This window comes from Gopherus evgoodei, chromosome 7 (genome assembly GCF_007399415.2).
Source record: "Gopherus evgoodei ecotype Sinaloan lineage chromosome 7, rGopEvg1_v1.p, whole genome shotgun sequence".
NCBI classification, from domain to species: Eukaryota; Metazoa; Chordata; order Testudines; family Testudinidae; genus Gopherus; species Gopherus evgoodei.
Genome location: NC_044328.1, coordinates 114263827 through 114283437, shown reverse-complemented (window position 1 = coordinate 114283437; position 19611 = coordinate 114263827). Strand labels below are relative to the sequence as shown.

The window sequence follows — 19611 nt, the reverse complement described above, 5'->3', positions numbered from 1 at the left end:
AAACTAAACAAACCCAATTCCTTCAGCCTTCCTTCATAGGTCATGTTCTCAAGACCTTTAATCATTCTCGTTGCTCTTCTCTGGACCCTCTCCAGTTTCTCCACATCTTTCTTGAAATGCGGTGCCCAGAACTGGACACAATACTCCAGTTGAGGCCTAACCAGCGCAGAGTAAAGCGGAAGAATGACTTCTCGTGTCTTGTTTACAACACACCTGTTAATGCATCCCAGAATCACATTTGCTTTTTTTGCAACAGTATCACACTGTTGACTCATATTAAGCTTGTGGTCCACTATGACCCGTAGATCTCTTTCTACCATACTCCTTCCTAGACAGTCTCCTCCCATTCTGTATGTGTGAAACTAATTGTTCCTTCCTAAGTGGAGCACTTTGCATTTATCTTTATTGAACTTCATCCTGTTTACCTCAGACCATTCCTCCAATTTGTCCAGATCATTTTGAATTTTGACCCTGTCCTCCAAAGCAGTTGCAATCCCTCCCAATTTGGTATCGTCCGCAAACTTAAAAAGCGTACTTTCTATGCCAACATCTAAATCGTTGATGAAGTTATTGAACAGAGCCGGTCCCAAAACAGACCCCTGCGGAACCCCACTTGTTATACCTTTCCAGCAGGATTGGGAGCCATTAATAACTACTCTCTGAGTACGGTTATCCAGCCAGTTTCGCACCCACCTTATAGTAGACCCATCTAATTTGTACTTTCCTAGTTTGTCTATAACAATATCATGCGAGACCGTATCAAATGCCTTACTAAAGTCTAGGTATATCACATCCACCGCTTCTCCCTTATCCACAAGGCTCGTTATCCTATCAAAGAACGCTATCAGATTAGTTTGACATGATTTGTTCTTTACAAATCCATGCTGGCCATTCCCTATCACCTTACCACCTTCCAAGTGTTTGCAGATGATTTCTTTAATTATCTGCTCCATTATCTTCCCTGGCACAGAAGTTAAACTAACTGGTCTGTAGTTTCCTGGGTTGTTTTTATTTCCCTTTTTATAGATGGGCACTATATTTGCCCCCTTCCAGTTTCTGGAATCTCCCCCGTCTCCCATGATTTCCCAAAGATAATAGCTAGAGGCTCAGATACCTCTTCTATTAACTCCTTGAGTATTCTAGGATGCATTTCATCAGGCCCTGGTGACTTGCAGGCATCTAACTTTTCTAAGTGATTTTTTACTTGCTCTTTTTTTATTTTATCTTCTAAAACTACCCTCTTCCCATAAGCATTCACTATATTAGACATTCCTTCAGACTTCTCAGTGAAGACCGAAACAAAGAAGTCATTAAGCATCTCTGCCATTTCCAAGTCTCCCGTTACTGTTTCCCCCTCCTCACTTAGCAGTGGGCCTACCCTGTCCTTGGTCTTCCTCTTGCTTTTAATGTATTGATAAAAAGTCCTCTTGTTTCCCTTTATTCCCATAGCTAGTTTGAGTTCATTTTGTGCCTTTGCCTTTCTAATCTTGCCTCTGCATTCCTGTGTTATTTGCCTATATTCGTCCTTTGTAATCTGACCTAGTTTACTTTTTTTATATGACGCCTTTTTATTTTGTAGGTCACGCAAGATCTCGTGGTTAAGCCAAGGTGGACTTTTGCCACATTTTCTATCTTTCCTAGCCATCAGAATAGCTTGCTTTTGGGCCCTTAATAGCGTCCCTTTGAAAAACTGCCAACTCTCCTCAGTTGTTTTTCCCGTCAGTCTTGATTCCCATGGGACCTTACCTATCAGCTCTCTGAGCTTACCAAAATCCACCTTCCTGAAATCCATTGTCTCTATTTTGCTGTACTCCCTTCTACCCTTCCTTAGAATTGTAAACTCTATGATTTCATGATCACTTTCACCCAAACTTCCTTCTACTTTCAAATTCTCAACGAGTTCCTCCCTATTTGTTAAAATCAAGTCTAGAACAGCTTCCCCCCAGTAGCTTTTTCAACTTTCTGAAATAAAAAGTTGTCTGCAATGCACTCCAGGAACTTATTGGATAGTTTGTGCCCAGCGGTGTTATTTTCCCAACATATATCTGGATAGTTGAAGTCCCCCATCACCACCAAATCTTGGGCTTTGGATGATTTTGTTAGTTGTTTGAAAAAAGCCTCATCCACCTCTTCCACCTGATTAGGTGCCCTGTAGCAGACTCCCATCACGACATCACCCGTGTTTTTTACCCCTTTTAGCCTAACCCAGAGACTCTCAACACTCCCATCTCCTATGTCCATCTCTACCTCAGTCCAAGTGTGTACATTTTTAATATATAAGGCAACACCTCCTCCCTTTTCCCCCTGTCTATCCTTCCTGAGCAAACTATACCCATCCACACCAACATTCCAGTCGTGTGTATTATCCCACCAAGTTTCAGTAATGCCAACAATGTCATAGTTGTATTTATTTATTAGCACTTCCAGTTCTTCCTGCTTATTACCCATACTTCTTGCATTTGTATATAGGCATCTAAGATACTGGTTTGATCTTTCCTCTAGTTGTGGTTGGTTACATAAGCCATAGGTATTTTTTTTTAATACAACTCATAAACATCATGGAGGCTTCAAGAAGGTAGCAGAACTTAAAATAATAATTTTAACCTATTTGTTCTCTTGGCCATTTAAGGCTGGCCCTAGATAATATTCCTGGAAACATTAGGTGTCTTTAAGATTTATTATTCATATGTAGAGTTTACTTTCTCTTGGCCCATTCACATGAAATAATTGCATACATATTTGTGCACATAGCTGCAAAGGGTGCAGTCACATCCGAGGCTCATTGCCGAGCCTCTGGAGAGATGTTCTTGGAGCACTGTTCCCTTTCTATTTCATGCCCCCATCTATTATAAAATATACCAGGTCCGTAATGTTCTATTACTGTAGTCACAGTAAATGTGTGTGCTTTCATAGCTGTGAAGGGGTAGGGCCAGTTGTTTGTCTGGCTTGTCTAACTCTGTGCCAGGCCTTTTGCAGAAGGGCTATTGGGAACCCTGTCTCCCTGCTGAGTCAAGCAGTGTCCTATCCTATGTAAAGTATACCCCTTCCCAAATGAACATCTGCTGGTATGAGCCTAAAATTTCTTCTTGCATCAGTGAGAGTGAAACTCAATTGCCCAGCACTACAGGAACATAAGTGAAGAGTGAATACACAGAATTTTTGTTGCCATATTTTCTCCTTTCTGCTTTGGGATATCACGTCAGATGTGAATGTCTTATGCACTACTATAATTCACTAAAAAGATAGAGCCAGACTGTGACAAGTGCACAGGGGTGAGGGATGGGAAGGGCAGAGCACGAGGACACTATTTCCTGGTGGCATGGTACATTCCAAGCCCTTGTTGTTGCTACAGTCCTTGCACTTGGAGAGCACCAAGATCAATCCTTTGGTATACTTCTGATGGTGCATGCCATCCCAACTGGATCTGGAAAAAGCAGAGTCCATGGCCTAAATGTGTTGCAAACTGTGTTGTTCTCCTACATATTGAGCCACTCAGCTGAGTGCCCCCTTTCGGTGCAGCGTCCAGGGAGGGTAGGACAGCTACACACTGCTTCTGGGAGGGCCAGTGGCTGAATGTCACCATTTGACATATACATCATTAAACTTCTGCTTTCTCATTCTTGTTACAAGACTTCTAATGAGAACAGAGAATGGCACAACATGAATCCTTTCTCCTGACAGTGTGAAGGGAAAAAAATGTGTATCCCATTCTCGTGCATTTTAAGCCTATGATTCAATCCTATTTAGGTATGCAGACAGATCTCCTTGTAACTACGCAGCTGAAATCCTCTTTCCTGTGCATGCTTCAGGGACTTTTCCCCCCTTACAAAGAACATGACATTCATAAAGAAATCACTCAAGCGATATTTTAATGAATAGACTGTGGATTTGTAGTCAGAGCACAGTATGAATTCAATTGTTGTCTCACAGTGTTGAGAATAATTTTTTTAAAAGTCCAGATGCAGTAAGATTCTGAATATTAAACTCATGATGCAAAGTGTCTGTGTTCTCCCTCTCCTCCAAAATGACCTGAAAAATGATGGATTATTTTTATATGAACCACAGCTGCTCCTCAGAACTGCAGTGACTATGAGTCATAAAAAGACTAGCTTGTCACACTTAACAAGACTCTGACCCTTCTCCTATTGCACTTTTTTTCATGATGAGTTTTTTGTGGTGATTTAGAGACACAAATCCTGCAAAATCCAATAAATTGTGTCTTTGCAGTGAGATTTTTTCATGTGAAAGGGGCATCATGTACTGAATTTAGTGTGTGTGTGACTTGTTCTTTGGGAACAGATGGATTAATATTTTATAACACTACTGAATGTGCAGGCAGCACCAGGGAAGAGCATGTTACTAGGTTTCCAAGTTGCCTGATGGGACTGTGGAGTCTTACAATTCTTAATGAAAGAAAAAAAAAAGATGTATGTCAGCCTGTATCTCCCCAAAAATCTTCCCCCTCCCTGTTATAATAAGAAAAATTAAAATAATAAATAGCACCAGTTATGAAAATAATATGCTTCAGCCTGCAGGTTTCCTAGTACCACTTCTCATTGTTTCTTATAGTCTGAATAAATAAACAGAGCACAGAATAAAATACTGTAGTAACTTTAAAACAGGCACATGAAAGAGTTAGACGCTTGCAATCAAATGGTGGGCACTGTGCACCAAAATGTGCTGTCAGACCCACACTGGGATCAAAGACAGGCAACTCAGAAATCATCTGCTTGAATTATACCCTGAGATGATTACAACTATGTACCTACCATTCCTTACTCTGAATAGCTGCCCCCACTTTCCACTTCCTTTTGGTGTGTGGGTAGATTTCCAGATGAAGTAAATTTAAACTCATGAAAGAGGACAAACCTGAAAAAGTAGCCAATATCAATTATGCTGCTAATTATTACTATAAATACATACTAATGGTGAATACATATTAATATAGAATCACATTTAAAATTATTTTGCTGTACTTAACTTAGAATATAACACATGATGATTCTAGAGAGAGAACCACACTGGGTAGGGTGGGCAAGCTGCATAGAGGATGTCTGGAAGAATTATGCATTTAGAGGCCAGGAGTAGGCATCCAGCACCAGATTAAGAAAAGCACTTGAGCACATGCTTAATGATCACATACTCAAGAGATTCTTGAACAGCGGGACTTTCATGAATCAGGGAGCAGGCTAACCAGCAGCAGTAACCACTCCTGTGGAGCAGCAGTGATATTTAAGAACTGCATTAAAAAGCTGCATGAAGGAAGCCATTTTCAGTGCACAACAAGAAGTTGTATTGATCCTACAAAACCCACCAATAATGCTGTATATTCTTGAACACTAGCTACTGGCACTTTACCCAGTTAACTATTTACACATACACAGGCATGTCTCTCTTATACTGCATTCTGGTGACAATACACATTGTCATTAGGAAAGCTTGCCAGGCCCTGACTGTTGCACAGGGCCATATCCCTGCAGGGCATTGAACACTGTCAGCAAAATTAATGGTTCACCATCACTACCAGCAAGTGCAAGCAGCCAAACTATTTACTTATGTTTAACAGCCCAGGAGTGAAAAGGGGCTCCCTACCTTCTTGCTCCCCAACAGTCTCCCTTCAGCAGCTGTCATTTGGTCTTTTTCATTTATAAATTCCACTTAAAAACTAGATATCACGCTAATCTGCAGATATGACTGTAGAGAGCTTTGTTATTTCATAGGGCAACTTTTAACCTAGACTCTGTTGATACACACCAAGTTTATTCTGCATCTGTTTAAAAGGAGAAAAAAACCTATAGTTTTATGCATGCAGATGTATGTATGTGAGTTAATACCCTATCTGCATTACTGCCCAATTTATAGAATAGATCCTCAAGTGGTGAAAATTTACATCTGGTGAAGATCTGACCCCTATTGTGTAAAAATACCCATTTTTTGTGTCAGTGTCATTTATTTGGAACGTAAGGATACACCCACAAATATTGATGGTGCATTGGGGGGGGGCAGATTGGGCTCTTATGCTCTGAATTGTATTATTTTATGTTAGTTGCAACAACATGTAGCTTGGCTAATCATATAAATGCTTTAAAAAGTCATGATTAGCTAAATCCCATTTACTATTTTTGCTGACTTTGAGAAGGAATTTATGAATTATCACCCTTATGCACCTAAAAAATGTTTTCCCACCATAAACATATTCCAGCTGCATGAATCCGATATATAACAGTTACATATCTGCTTAGTACCCGTAAGGAGTCAGAGACAGGAGATTTCTGTGGAAGATTTTCTGTACCGGTCTTTGAACTTATTCAGTGTCTGATCTCAGAGAGGCTGCAGTACAGACAAGAAATAATTTTACTATGCTAATTCACTCCTTCAAACCTTCTTTCACTCACTGAAATTCAGTGAAGAATACGAATCATGAGGAAAACCATAAATGTAAAGTTCAGTGCTACAACTGAAGAGATATTTCATACCACCCCCCAAGCAATGTGATAGGAGAAAGTTTTGAATATACATATACTAATGATTTTCTGTCTTGACACAATATTGCTTTATGTCACAGAAACCTATTTTAATACATCTTGAAACTCATGTAATCCTGGAAGTTTTCAGTTAGATCTATCTGAAAATACTAAATTTCTTTGAAGTCTCATTTAAGAAGTAGCCATACAGCCCTATAGTGTTAACTGAGCTGCAAATTTTCTGGTTGGGATTCTTTTCGCAACAGCATCTCTAACATAATAATTAGCTATCATAATTCAATGCCTGTCTGTCATATAAGGTATGCCCTCTTATTCTAACCTGTCTTGTTTGGTTGCACTAAGAGGATTAGGTGCTGGAGACCACCACCTCCTAGAAAGCTCCTGGATAGGTGAAGCTCAGGATAGGCACATATTACAAAGCTCAGGGGCAGGGACGCTGGAACAATCTGTATAGTGGGGGTGTTCAGAGCCATTGAACCAAACTGTAAACCCTGTATATGAAGGGAGATATTTCAAACCAGAGTTTCTGGCAGCACCCCTAGTTCCAGCACCTATGCCCAGTGGGAGGCTACACTAATACTCAGTTCTGGTCCACAGCCCCAAAAGGATTGTTGCCATGGGGGTGGCTTGGGGTTTGTGGCCAGACCCATGGATATTCTGCACGTATGATGCACTAGGGGCGTGCACTCAGCTACTTTAGCAGCTTGAAGCATTGTAGAGTGTGTTGCACTCGGGCCCTGACCCATCCAAGCAAGGTTATTCTGAGATCCTTAGCTCTGCTGCTGTCACTTGCCTCTCTCACATCACTCTACCTAGATGCTTCACAAGAATCAGTCCAGAATCTGGCCCCTATTGTTCATGACTAAGCTACTTTTCGGCAGGTATCAGTGTCCTAGGATCTAAACAAAGCAGCATACAAGGAGAGATTAGGAATAGTTTTCCTATAATGTCCTCTGTTCTGTTCCATCTCAGTTGCATGCTGATTACTGGAATAAAAACAAATTATGGAGGAGGAAGCTATTTCTGGATGCCAGTCAAGATTCACTAAACTTGGGCTGTCTTCTGATGGCAGTATCTCTCAGAAGCAGATGGAACATTTTCTGGGGGGAAAAGAATCATTTAGAGGCTCCATTCACAGGACTGATGTTCACTAAAGAACTCCCTTGGGGGGAGCGGGGCAGAGGCGGGGAGGGAAACGTGTGATATTTCATGATATGAAGCAAGACTCATGTAGCTTTACTTTACTTTTACTTTTCACCTAGTGGGTATGAGTCATGATAATTAATCACAGAAAGAGGGATAGGATTATGGCACTATGTCCTAAAGCATCCGTTTAAACTGCTGTGATGATGGATGGCCTCTGCCTGAGCTGTGATGCCAGTCTAAAGCTTTTAGCCATGACAAAATAAATAAAACAAACATTGTAAAGCTTTGGCTGTTTTTGCTTCCTTCCTCAGGCAGTGCTGGCACTCCAGTGATGTTTAATAAAAACGGTGATGCACCGGGGCGCTATGACATCTTTCAGTATCACACAACAAACACTACCACTCCAGGCTACCACCTGATTGGCCAGTGGACCGATGACCTACAGCTCAACGTGAGTCCAATTTACTCTTCACTTGCTCACTTTTATCAGGATATAGTTATTAGGTTGACTTTTGTCACCAAGAAGGAGTCAGGGTAGGCAGGGGCGGCTCTAGGTATTTTGCTGCCCCAAGCAGGGCAGGCAGGCTGCCTTTGGTGGTTTGCCTGTGGGAGGTCCCCGGTCCCGCGGATTCGGCGGCAGCCTGCGGGAGGACTGCAGAAGCCGTGGGACCAGCGGACCCTCTGCCGGCACGCTGCCAAAGGCAGCCTGCCTGCCGCCTTCGCGGTGACCGGCAGAGCGCCCCCGGTGACTTGCCGCCTCAGGCATGCACTTGGTGTGCTGGCGGCTGGAGCCCCCCCTGAGCATAGGGGACAGTACTTAATGTTTTTGTAGAATATCTTCTTTTGTTCTGTATGCAGTTTGTTCTCACCTGGTGCCCTATCTGTACTTATTTATACTGAGTTCTGATGACCTTGCCATTTTTTATTGTTATTTATTTATTTTTTGCTCATCAGAGCTCTCTAGCCGCTAACTGGGACAGTGGCTTTTTCTCTGTAATGCATAGCTGCTTGAAACCTTTGGGATTTCATCTTTAGAATTGCAAATTGCTCCAAGTGTTTCCAGCTTGGTGCAAAAGAAATGGATTTGGGGGGCAGATTTTTTCTGAGTGGCTCTCCTTTCCCAGGGGTTGTTTTTATGCACTTAGCTGTGAGGCAGCCCTTACATATGTGGCAGTCCTTTCATAATGAGTTATTCTTGACGTTGCCCATGTGAAAGAATGAATATGATTGTTATTTCCTCCGGAAAAGGCAGACTTTGTTCATCTGTGGAGTCTGAGTCTTTAATTTTTAATACATTTTTCATTACAAACCAAAGTCCAGCACAAAAACACACATAGATAAAGAATACCTGCCCCTTGGTCTGTAGAATAGGACTAGCCTGTGCCTACCTCAGAGGGGAGTTGTGAGGGTGAAGTCTGTTGTTGATTGTATGGATCTCATATCCTATGATATTTACACTCCTAAACAGGTGGAAATATTATAATTTGGAAATGTAACTTAATCTAGTACATTTTCTCCTCACTTTAATTAATGTAGTCCATATCTTAACCAAGTAACACCAGTAATTAATGTGGGGAACCAAGGGTCACTCTTTGCACAATATTGGGCTTCCTCTTAAATTCCATACTCATTAAGGGATGTGACGTGTTTTGTCAGCACTATTCATGCTGCTGTGTTTAATTTAAAATACACTGTCTTGTTAACTTGCAATTTACAATTCTTTTCTACCAAAATATCAATATTTTATTATCTAAATACTACTTAATATAAACTACTCATCTTGACCTAATATCATTGAAATCAGAAATTTATTACGCTGTTGTTGTTCTGAAGCAATTGGGTTCAGAGTTTCCATACAAAGCACTTTCCCCCCTGGTCTGGGTTTGGCTGGATTGTGTTACAGGTCTGTCGCACCTTACGTGTATTTAACATGCGCGATTTCAGCTTTACGTGGTTGGCAAAAACAAAAACAAAAAAAGAGAAAAATAACCATTTTAATACTGTACCTGTAGTGCAGGCAATTCTGCCCACCATTCAATTCAATGTAATTTTGACTATATGCGGTTTTCGCTTTACGCGCTAACCGCAGAACGGAACCTCCGTGTAAAATGAGACTCGCCTGTATATCAGTGGGTGAGGTTATTACAGCAACTTCCATTCTGTCTGCTCGTGTGTTCCACAGGCCAAATACCTCCAGGAATTACCATTGGTTTGCTAGTTCTCTGTGGAGCATTTCAAGAACAAGGTAACTTTTGCAGCTTCAAAAGTAGCTAGAAATTCTCTAGCCAAGGGGACCAGACTACTGGCTGCTATTAAATAGGTCCCAAGAGAAACTGCCAAATCCTGTAGTTCGTCTTGAAGGTTTATTTCTCTGGATGACTCCCTGGATGTATCTGTTTCTCGATTTATATCAGTTTTGCAAACTTCTTCCCACCAATGTGCAAAAGGGGAAAATGTAAGAAGGATGGTCCAGTGAAAAGTGACGAGCCTTGAACTCAGGAGACCCAGATTCAATTCCCTACTCTGCCACAGACTTCCTGTGTGACCTTGGCAAACTGTGCCCCAGTTTCCCAACTGTAAAACTGGAAAAATGGTACTTCTCTACTTCACATGGCTGTTGTATGGTACATGAGGCACTCAGACATTACAAAAAGAACAGGAGTACTTGTGGCACCTTAGAGACTAACAAATTTATTTGAGCATAAGCTTTTGTGGGCTACAGCCCACTTCATCGGATGCATGCAGTGGAAAATACAGTAGGAAGATGTGTGTGTATATATGTAGACACAGAGAACATGAAACAATGGGTATTACCATATGCACTCTACTGAGAGTGATCAGTTAAGGTGAGCTATTATCAGCAGCAGAGAAAAAACTTTTTGTAGTGGTAATCAAAATGGTCCATTTGCAGCAGTTGACAAGAAGATGGGAGGAACAGTGTTGGGGGAGAAATAAACATGGGGAAATAGTTTTACTTGTGTAAGGACCCATCCACTCCCAGTCTTTATTTAAGCCTAATTTAATGGTGTCCATTTTGCAAATTAATTCCAATTCAGCAGTCTCTCACTGGAGTCTGTTTTTGAAGTTTTTGTTGTAATATTGTGACTTTTAGGTCTGTAATTGAGTGACCAGGGAGATTGAAGTGTTCTCCAACTGGTGATGTAATAGCAAAGGTTGTTTTTTTGTTTTGGGTTGTTGTGTTTTTTTGCAGTAAATAAATAACATATTTGGGGTTTTTTCCTCTCTCATTTTCACCACCTCCCCCTGATAAAGAATGAGAAAATAGATTTTGCTATTAAATGTTCATGGCAGTTTTGCAAGGCTGATGTAGTATATTCAGTTTATATTGAAGAGGTCAAAATGCAATTTACGTTCACATTCACATTTGTTCTTTGGGGTTTTTTTTGAAGGTGGGTAGTTTTATTATTGATACTTTTGATAACTCTAGGGTATGTTTTTATGTCCATTTAGTAAATCTTTTTTCCTTACAATATGGAGCTCTTTCATTTTTCTGAAGCGCACCTGGACGGGCTACCTGTTAGATAAACAGAAAAAGGCTTAAGGCATAACATTCAGGCCTCTGGGTGCTCTGTATGTTTTTCTTTTTATCATAATCTACTTCCAGAGCCAATTTAATGAAGTGTCTGAGACTGTCTGGGCATTTTTCTCAGGCCTGGTTGCTTCTATGTATCTTTATGTTACCGTTGATTTCACACTTAGGAATGTTTGCAAAAGCAGGGCTGAAGTTGTGCTGGAATACTGTTCTGGCACTTTTCTGGGGGGAGGTTGTAACGGCGTTTTGGTGCTATCATTTGCTAGAAGTGTTTTCTGGCACTTGTTTGTTTAGTATGGAAGTACATTGCAGCACCTCTTTTTTTAGGATTGGAGCACTACGCTAAAGACATATACTTTTTGTTCTGTGCATTCACAGGGCCAGATACTGAGCTCTCTTACAGTCAGGGTAAATATGGAATACCTTCTCGGATTTCTCTTGAGTTATCCTGGATTTACATCACTGTCTCTGACATCAGAATCTGACTGAAAAGCAAGTGAGAAAATATCTTGTAACATTTTTGCTGCAACAAACTCTGGACATAAATTATGAATTTTCCACGAGTGAGAGAAGGTAGCATAGTCACCAAATCTCCTTATGGTGTGATTGTTTTCTAACACCTAAAACGGCTCTTCCTGAGACATAAATCACGATTTAGTGGACACTCTGGCTGCATTTCATAGTGAGGATAAAATGAGCTGATGTCTAATTTTAAATGGTTTGACCAACATTCTACTGAAAAAATGTTGGCTGTTGCATACACCCTGTAGTCAAGCAGAGTTCTGATTAAAAGAATATCAGTCTACCTCCCACTAAGAGGTCCTGCAAGTACATCCTGTCTCCCACTGTTTCTTGAAGATTTTTAACATCTCTTTCACCCCCCTCGTGACCTCCCTCACACATATTTGATATACAATATTTATATTTTCTCTCCTCTCTGCAGCTTGAAATGCCTAATCCTCGATTTTAGACTCAGTAATCAGGCCAGCTCCATACCCATTCAAATGCAATATCTTGACCTACAGTACATGCCAAATTGCTCAGATTAAAGCTACTGTAATTAGACAATAAAAGTGTTAAACATGGTAATGTTATCATATGAAAACAGGTCTGTATTTCAGTTTGCTGATGTTGAGGGGACACTTGTGCATAATATGAAATAATGTAGAGAGAATGGCATCATTGCAAGGAAGAGAAATGCCTTGAATATATTTAGCATTAAATGAATCATCATTCAGCTACAGTAAAATAGGATAGTTGGATTGTCAATGCATATGGTGCAGTATATCAAGTATCACGGGTGTATGTTACCAATGGCTCTGATTTTTTATAAAATTTAAATTCAAGGAAAGAGCATGTTTAAACTCTGATGAAGTTTCTTGATAGAAAGCTGCATGAATTGAGAAATTATTCCTGTTGGCTATTTGCTGTCCTGAAAGGAAAGAGGAGAGGATAGGGAATAGAAAGAACATGTGCAAAGCCAGAGCTACTCATGGAATAGTGTCTTCCAGATGTTAATTATATTATTACAAATTAACTTTTCTTTTTCGATAAGAGATGCTCACACATTTTCCATAAATATATCATATTTGATATATGATATGTCATAAGACATATCAACACCAGAAAAGCAGGTTATCATCAGGTTATTCATTAAGCCTCAGGCACTGTAACTTCAGGTTGACTATCGTACTTTTCTATTTAACTTTTGATTTTGTGATTATCTATTGTTGGGCCCGTTGTTTTGTCATGGCATATTTTAGGAACCTTCCAAAGAGATCATGTCAACTGGAAAAAAAGTGTCTTGGGCATTTTTTTTATTATTATTTTGCATTTAAACAAAATAGGACATTTATTGCAAGTAATAAAAGTTATCTAATACTTATGCAAGAGATATGTGTTCTATTTCCAGCTCTTTCTCAAGCTTCTTGTGTCAAAGTAAGCAAGTTATTTAACTTCTTGGTGCCTTTGTTTTCTGTATTTATAAAATAGGTACAAAACCAATATTAACCTACTTGAGAGGGGCATTGTACATATTTGCTAAGTGATCTTTGTAAAGAAGGGTGAGCTTCATAGGAAGAAAGCATGGTAGAAGTGCAGTTAATTATGGATGATACCAAGTGTTGCAAGTGCTTTGGAGGATAGGATTAAAATTCAAAATGATCTGAACAAACTGGAGAAATGGTCTGAAGTAAATAGGATGAAATTCAATACGGACCAAATGCAAAGTACTCCACTTAGGAAAGAACAATCGGTTTTACACATCCTAAATGGGAAATGACTGCCTAGGAAAGAGTACTGAAGAAAGGAATCTGGGGGTCATAGTGGATCACAAGATAAATGAGTCAACAATGTAACAGTTGCCAAAAAAAAAAAAAGGGCAAACATAATTTTGGGATGTATAAGCAGATGTTCTAAGCAAGACATGAGAAGTAATTCTTTTGTAATAAGAAATAATTCTTCTGCTCCATTCCACATTGATTAGGCCTCAGCTGGAGTATTGTGTGTTCTGAGTGCCACATCTTGGGAAAGATGTAGACAAATTGAAGAAATTCCAAAGAAGAGCAACACAAATGATTAAAGGTCTAGAAAACATGACTTATGAGGGAAGATTGAAAATATTGAGTTTGCTTTGTCTGGAAAAAAGAAGGACTAAATGGGGGACATAACAGTTTTCAAGTACATAAAATGTTGTTATAAGGATAAGGGAGAAAAATTGTTCTCGTTAACCTCTGAGGATAGGACAAGAAGCAATGGGCTTAAATTGTTGCAAGGGCAGTGTAAGCTGGACATTAGGAAAAACTTCTTACCTGTCAGGGTAATTAAGCACTGGAATAATTTCCTAAGGAGGTTATGGAATCACCATCATTGAAGATTTTTAAGAGCAGGTTAGACAAACACCTATCAGGGATGGTCTAGATAATACTTAGTCCTGCCATGAGTACAGAGGACTGGACTAGATGACCTCTCCAGGTCCCTTCCATTCCTACAACTCTGTGGTTGATTGAACATTGTTGGTCAAACACAGCTGACCTTTTCAACCACCACTTAACTTTCCAGATATTTTAAAGCATTTGGCGGAGGTAGAAACTCATCACTCTGGGAAGAATTGGAAGTTTTCACTGGGAATTTGGTGCTGTGGGCCACTATCACTTCAGCATTGTTGCTGAGAACATGTTGTCTCTTAAGGTATGTCTGCACTGCCGTAAAACAGCCACAGCTGGCCTGTGTCAATTGACCCGGGCTCAGGCTGCGGCATTATAAAATTGAATTTGTAGACATCGAGCCTCATGCTGGTGTCTGGGCTCTGGAAACCCTCACCCTCACAACATGTTCCTTGCAGTCTGAGACTTAACTGTGCGGGTCTGAAGTTTCAGATTCACCAAACCCCATGCAAGTATCCCAAAATCTCAAAATTCTTATCTATTAAAAAAAAAAAATAAGGAAGAAAAAAAGTACCGCAAAATCTCGAACTCCCATACTGTCAGATGTGGTGATTGGGGGAGTAGGGGAAGTAGTTGAGCTAATAGACAGAATGTTGTAAATGTGATTTGCACCAAATTTTAATCCAGTAACTCGAGTAGTGCTGGAACAGTGAACACAGTGGGAGCCATGGAGGGCTCTTCCTGCAGACAATGTCTTGTGGCTCGCGATCAGATTGCCATGATGGGTCGCATGCAGCCCACGGGCTGCAGGTTTCCCACCACTGAACTAGAGTTAATGAATTCTGAGATATATGCACATAGGTGAAAGTAGAATTCCAGGGTGAAATGTTGGCTCCTTTTGAAGTCAATGGCAAACTCCCACTGATATCAGTGGAGCCAGGATTTCACACCCAAGTGTGTGCCTGTTTCCTATTGGCTAGAAGTTCTTAGAGTAACTGACAGGAGAAGCTTGTTTATAGTTTTCTGCACCTTAGGATTCTGACTTACTCTGGTTGTGCATATGTCACTAGATAATAGAAAAGAGCTGTCTGGAAGGAGGTTTGACTGATGCATTTGTACACTAGTTTTCTGCACCTTAGGATTCTGACTTACTCTGGTTGTGCATATGTCACTAGATAACAGAAAAGAGCTGTCTGGAAGGAGGTTTGACTGATGCATTTGTACACTAAGTTCCTTGGGCTTTTCTTTAAGCATTTTGAACATGTAGAACCTGAGCTAGGGAGGAGGTCTCTGGGTCAGATGTTCAGAATGGGGCTCTGCTAAAGAAATCCATGTGGTTTTATTTTGTGGCTTAGTACCTGGTAAAATGTGTGTTTAATCTTATTGCAGTACACAACATTCCTTCTATAACTTGCAGTATCACAGTATGCATGACATTTTGTTATAATCAAATTCATGCTTGTACTTGTGAGTAACAAAACTGTTACAGAAAACTTGCACATACGTCACTAAAGAATAATATATTCCTACAGCAGCTAACATTTTTCAGTCTGTTTATCTAATTAATGCTTTACTTCTAGCCTGGTAGCATCTTTACAGGTTGCTTCATTTTGTTTAATTGCCTCAGCATCTCCAACTTGTCAAATGCACTCTTCCAGTTCAATATTATAGCTCATAAAGGTGCTACTGGGCACGAGGGTATTGATCAGACTTTGCATTATATTCTCAGGAAGACGGAAGATGCTATATGCTAGCTCGATAAAGATGGATGGTGGAAAATATGCCATTCTGCCCATTATCGCTGCTTTCAAGAGTTCCTGAATTGTCCACACTGAAACTTTCATTTCTAATGTAAAATTTTACTTTCCAAATAAACGGATGATCTCCCTCCAGTTAATTTGTTTTCAGAAAGATAATTTCTACAGTAAAGGGCCCCAAATCTACTATGTACAGCAATAAAAAGTATAAATAAATCTGTTCTATTCTAGATTGTAAATTGTTTAGTAATACTTAGATAGGCATAGCCTGAAATATGATTGCCACTAAATGGATCAGCTTACATTCAGGAGTTAGCCGGGTGCTTAGAATTCCTTTCCTTTTCAGAATCTCCTCCAGCAATCGGTGATGAATTACTACAATCTTCCTACCAAAGTGCTTGGAAGATTAATAGTACTTATAATTATCAATATAGTTGTGCAAACATGTACATTCTATAGATATAGCACCCCAGTAAATCCCTGTTTGCATTGCTTTGGCCAAGTAAATCACTTTGTTTATTAGTAGAATCCATGTTCTTTGAGGAAATAACTGAATTGCATTATTTTCTTCACTACAGGGTTGGGCAGTATTTTAAAGGAATGGGAAGATGAAGAGAAATCAGGTTTTCATTAAACAATATGCATGTACTATAGTGTCTGACTGGTCTTAACACACATAAGCATAGCTTATGGATTAATGGTCTACCTTTTTTGTCTGCACAGAAACATGGAAAGCAAAGGATAGTGAAGAGATTGAATCTCATCTGTGCGGATGCTAAATAAAACCAGAAATGTCATTTGTAAGGGAATGATTGACAAAGGGAACAATGTAACTTGCATACTGTGATTCTGTTGCCCCAAGTAGAAATTTATAAAATCTTTGCACTCATGTGTGCAGTTTATGTACTGTGTACTTCAACATCTCTTGAATCTCTTTGTGCTTGGACTAATCTGTTTAAGTGTTATAAACATCTCTGTTACCGAATTTGGAAATAAAATGTTATGAATATTAGAGCAATGAATAGAGCAATAAAAGGTCTAAGCTTCTGGCAGGAGCCTGAATGTACCTGGCACTTTTGGAGAAATATTCAGAATAACATTTCACAAGCAGATGGTTATTTTTAGATAGATAGATAGATAGATAGATAGGTAGATATAAAAATTCAGGTTTAGTAGATCTTTCTGTCTGTCTGTCTCTGGAATGGAGAATATTTAGTGCAGCCAGAATCTCCAGAAAATTTAGTGGCCATAAAGTAACAACTCATCACTGAGCATGTGCAAACTGAGCTTTTTTGAAGTCATGTAATTTAGTCAAATTTGGGGTGAATTTTCATGGGAACAGGAAAAGAAACATCTGGAGGGAGACCACCTGCCAGATAAAATATCTGTACATCAAAGCATGGAGGCACAAGAGCTGCTCAACTAAATGGTTGTAGATGTTTCTTAATTGTATAGTTTTCCTTAACTTGGTTCTCAGAAATGACGAACCATTTTAGCTGAAACTTAAAATAGCATGGAAAATTTCAGCCCAAGCAAGTATAATTTGGAAAAGATATAAGGAAAAGAAAATGGTATCTTTTAATAGAGCTAGACAATGTTAATTATAGGCTTACCCTATAATCTACACGTGTGTGTGTGTGTGTGTGTGTGTGTATGTGTGTGTGTGCACATGCGCAGACAAGTGTGTGCACACATCTGTGCCTTCAGGCACACACATATATTCTGCGCAAAGACACACACACACAGTTGAGACTATTTTAGATCCTGATATTATTTTATAGCATCCAACAGACTTTAAAATGATAGTTTCAAGATTTCAACAAAATGGGTAAAAAAATTGGTATCATTTTCCTTCTTCATTTTAGTTACTGTCACTTAAATTGGCCCATGTAGTGCCATTTCCCACTTTTGTTACAGGGGGTAATGACTGGCTGATGGTACAAAGGTACTACATTTGTGTTATAAGATTTCAGCTTTAAGATTGTAACTAAGATGAAAGATTTTCATGATGGTATGCATAATTCATGCATTAAAAATCCTTATTAAGTCAATTCAGCAAATTAGGTCTGAGTGTTGTTTAAAATTAAGATTTTATATATATGACTAGGATCTTTTCTTTTTTCTAGTATCATCACAGCACTGAAGGCCTTCCACTGACATAGCTTATGGTTCTCATTAAAAATTACTAGTTTAAAATCCTTCATAAAGGAACTGTTAGTTAAATTGGAAAAGATGGGGATGAATATGAAAGTTGTAAGGTGGATAAGGAACTGGTTAAGGGGAGACTCCAGTGGGTCGTATTGAAGGGTGAACTGTCAGGCTGGAAGGAGGTTACTAGTGGAGTCCCTCAAGGATCGGTTTTGGGACCGATCTTATTTAACCTTTTTATTACTGACCTTGGCACAAAGAGCGGGAATGTGCTAATAAAGTTTGTGGATGACACAAAGCTGGGGGGTATTGCTAACACGGAGAAGGACAGGGATACTATTCAGGAAGATCTGGACCACCTTGTAAACTAGATTAATAGTAATAGGATGAAATACAATAGTGAAAAGTGCAAGGTCATGCACTTAGGGATTAATAATAAGATTTTTAGATATACGTTGGGGATGCATCAGTTGGAAGCGACAGAGGAGGAGAAGGACCTTGGGGTATTGGTTGATAGCAGGATGACTATGAGCCGCCAATGTGATATGGCTGTTAAAAAAGCAAATGCGATTTTAGGATGCATCAGGCGAGGTATTTCCAGCAAAGATAAGGAGGTGTTAGTACTGTTATATAAGGCACTGGTGAGACCCCATCTGGAATATTGTGTGCAGTTCTGGTGTCCCATGTTCAAGAAGGATGAATTCAAACTGGAACAGGTCCAGAGACGGGCTACTAGGATGATCCGAGGAATGGAAAACCTGCCTTATGAAAGGAGACTCAAAGAGCTTGGCTTGTTTAGCCTGGCCAAAAGAAGGCAGCGGGGGGATATGCTTGTTCTATATAAATATACCAGGGGGGTTAACGTTAGGGAGGGAGAGGAATTATTTAAGTTTAGTACTAATGTAGGCACAAGGATGAGATGGGTACAAACTGGATATTAGGAAGTTTAGACTTGAAATTAGACGAAGGTTTCTAACCATTAGGGGAGTGAAGTTCTGGAATAGCCTTCCGAGGGAAGTAGTGGGGGCAAAAGACTTATCTGGCTTTAAGACTAAGCTTGATAAGTATATGGAGGGGATGTTATGATAGGATAGTTTAATTTGGGCAATTGATCTTGGATTATCACCAGATAAGTCTGCTCAATGGTCTGCGGGGAGATGTTGGATGGGATGGGAACTGAGTTACTGCAGAGAATTCCTTCTTGGGTGCTGGCTGGTGAGTCTTGCCCACATGCTCAGGGTTTAGCTGATCGCCATATTTGAGGTCAGGAAGGAATTTTCCTCCAGGGTGGATTGGCAGGGGCCCTGGAGGTTTTTCGCCTTCCCCTGCAGCTTGGGGCATGGATCGCTTGCTGGTGGATTCTCTGCAGCTTGAGGTCTTCAGACCAATTTTGAGGATTTCAATAACTCAGTCCGGGTTAGGGGTTGTTATAAAAGTGGATGGGTAGGGTTCTGTGGCCTGCCTTGTGCAGGAGGTCAGACTAGATGATCATATTGGTCCCTTTTGACCTATGAGTCTATGAGTCTATAAAGTCCATAGACTTCCTCATATTTATTTAAATGTGGATTACTGGATAATGAAATCTTTGGAGATTTAATTGTGTTAGAGATAACTAACTTTAGGATAGATGGAAAAAA

General features: G+C 39.8%; 1 protein-coding gene across 4 annotated transcripts in view; it reads left to right on the top strand.

Moving 5' to 3' along the window:
- GRM7 (glutamate metabotropic receptor 7) overlaps positions 1 to 19611 on the top strand; it is a 553085-nt gene that overhangs the window by 365458 nt on the left and 168016 nt on the right. For all 4 annotated transcript variants that reach the window (XM_030570395.1, XM_030570394.1, XM_030570392.1 and 1 more), the window contains exon 7: positions 7943 to 8082. In XM_030570395.1, the coding sequence (XP_030426255.1) occupies positions 7943 to 8082 (140 nt within the window). The remainder of the gene's footprint in view (positions 1 to 7942; positions 8083 to 19611) is intronic.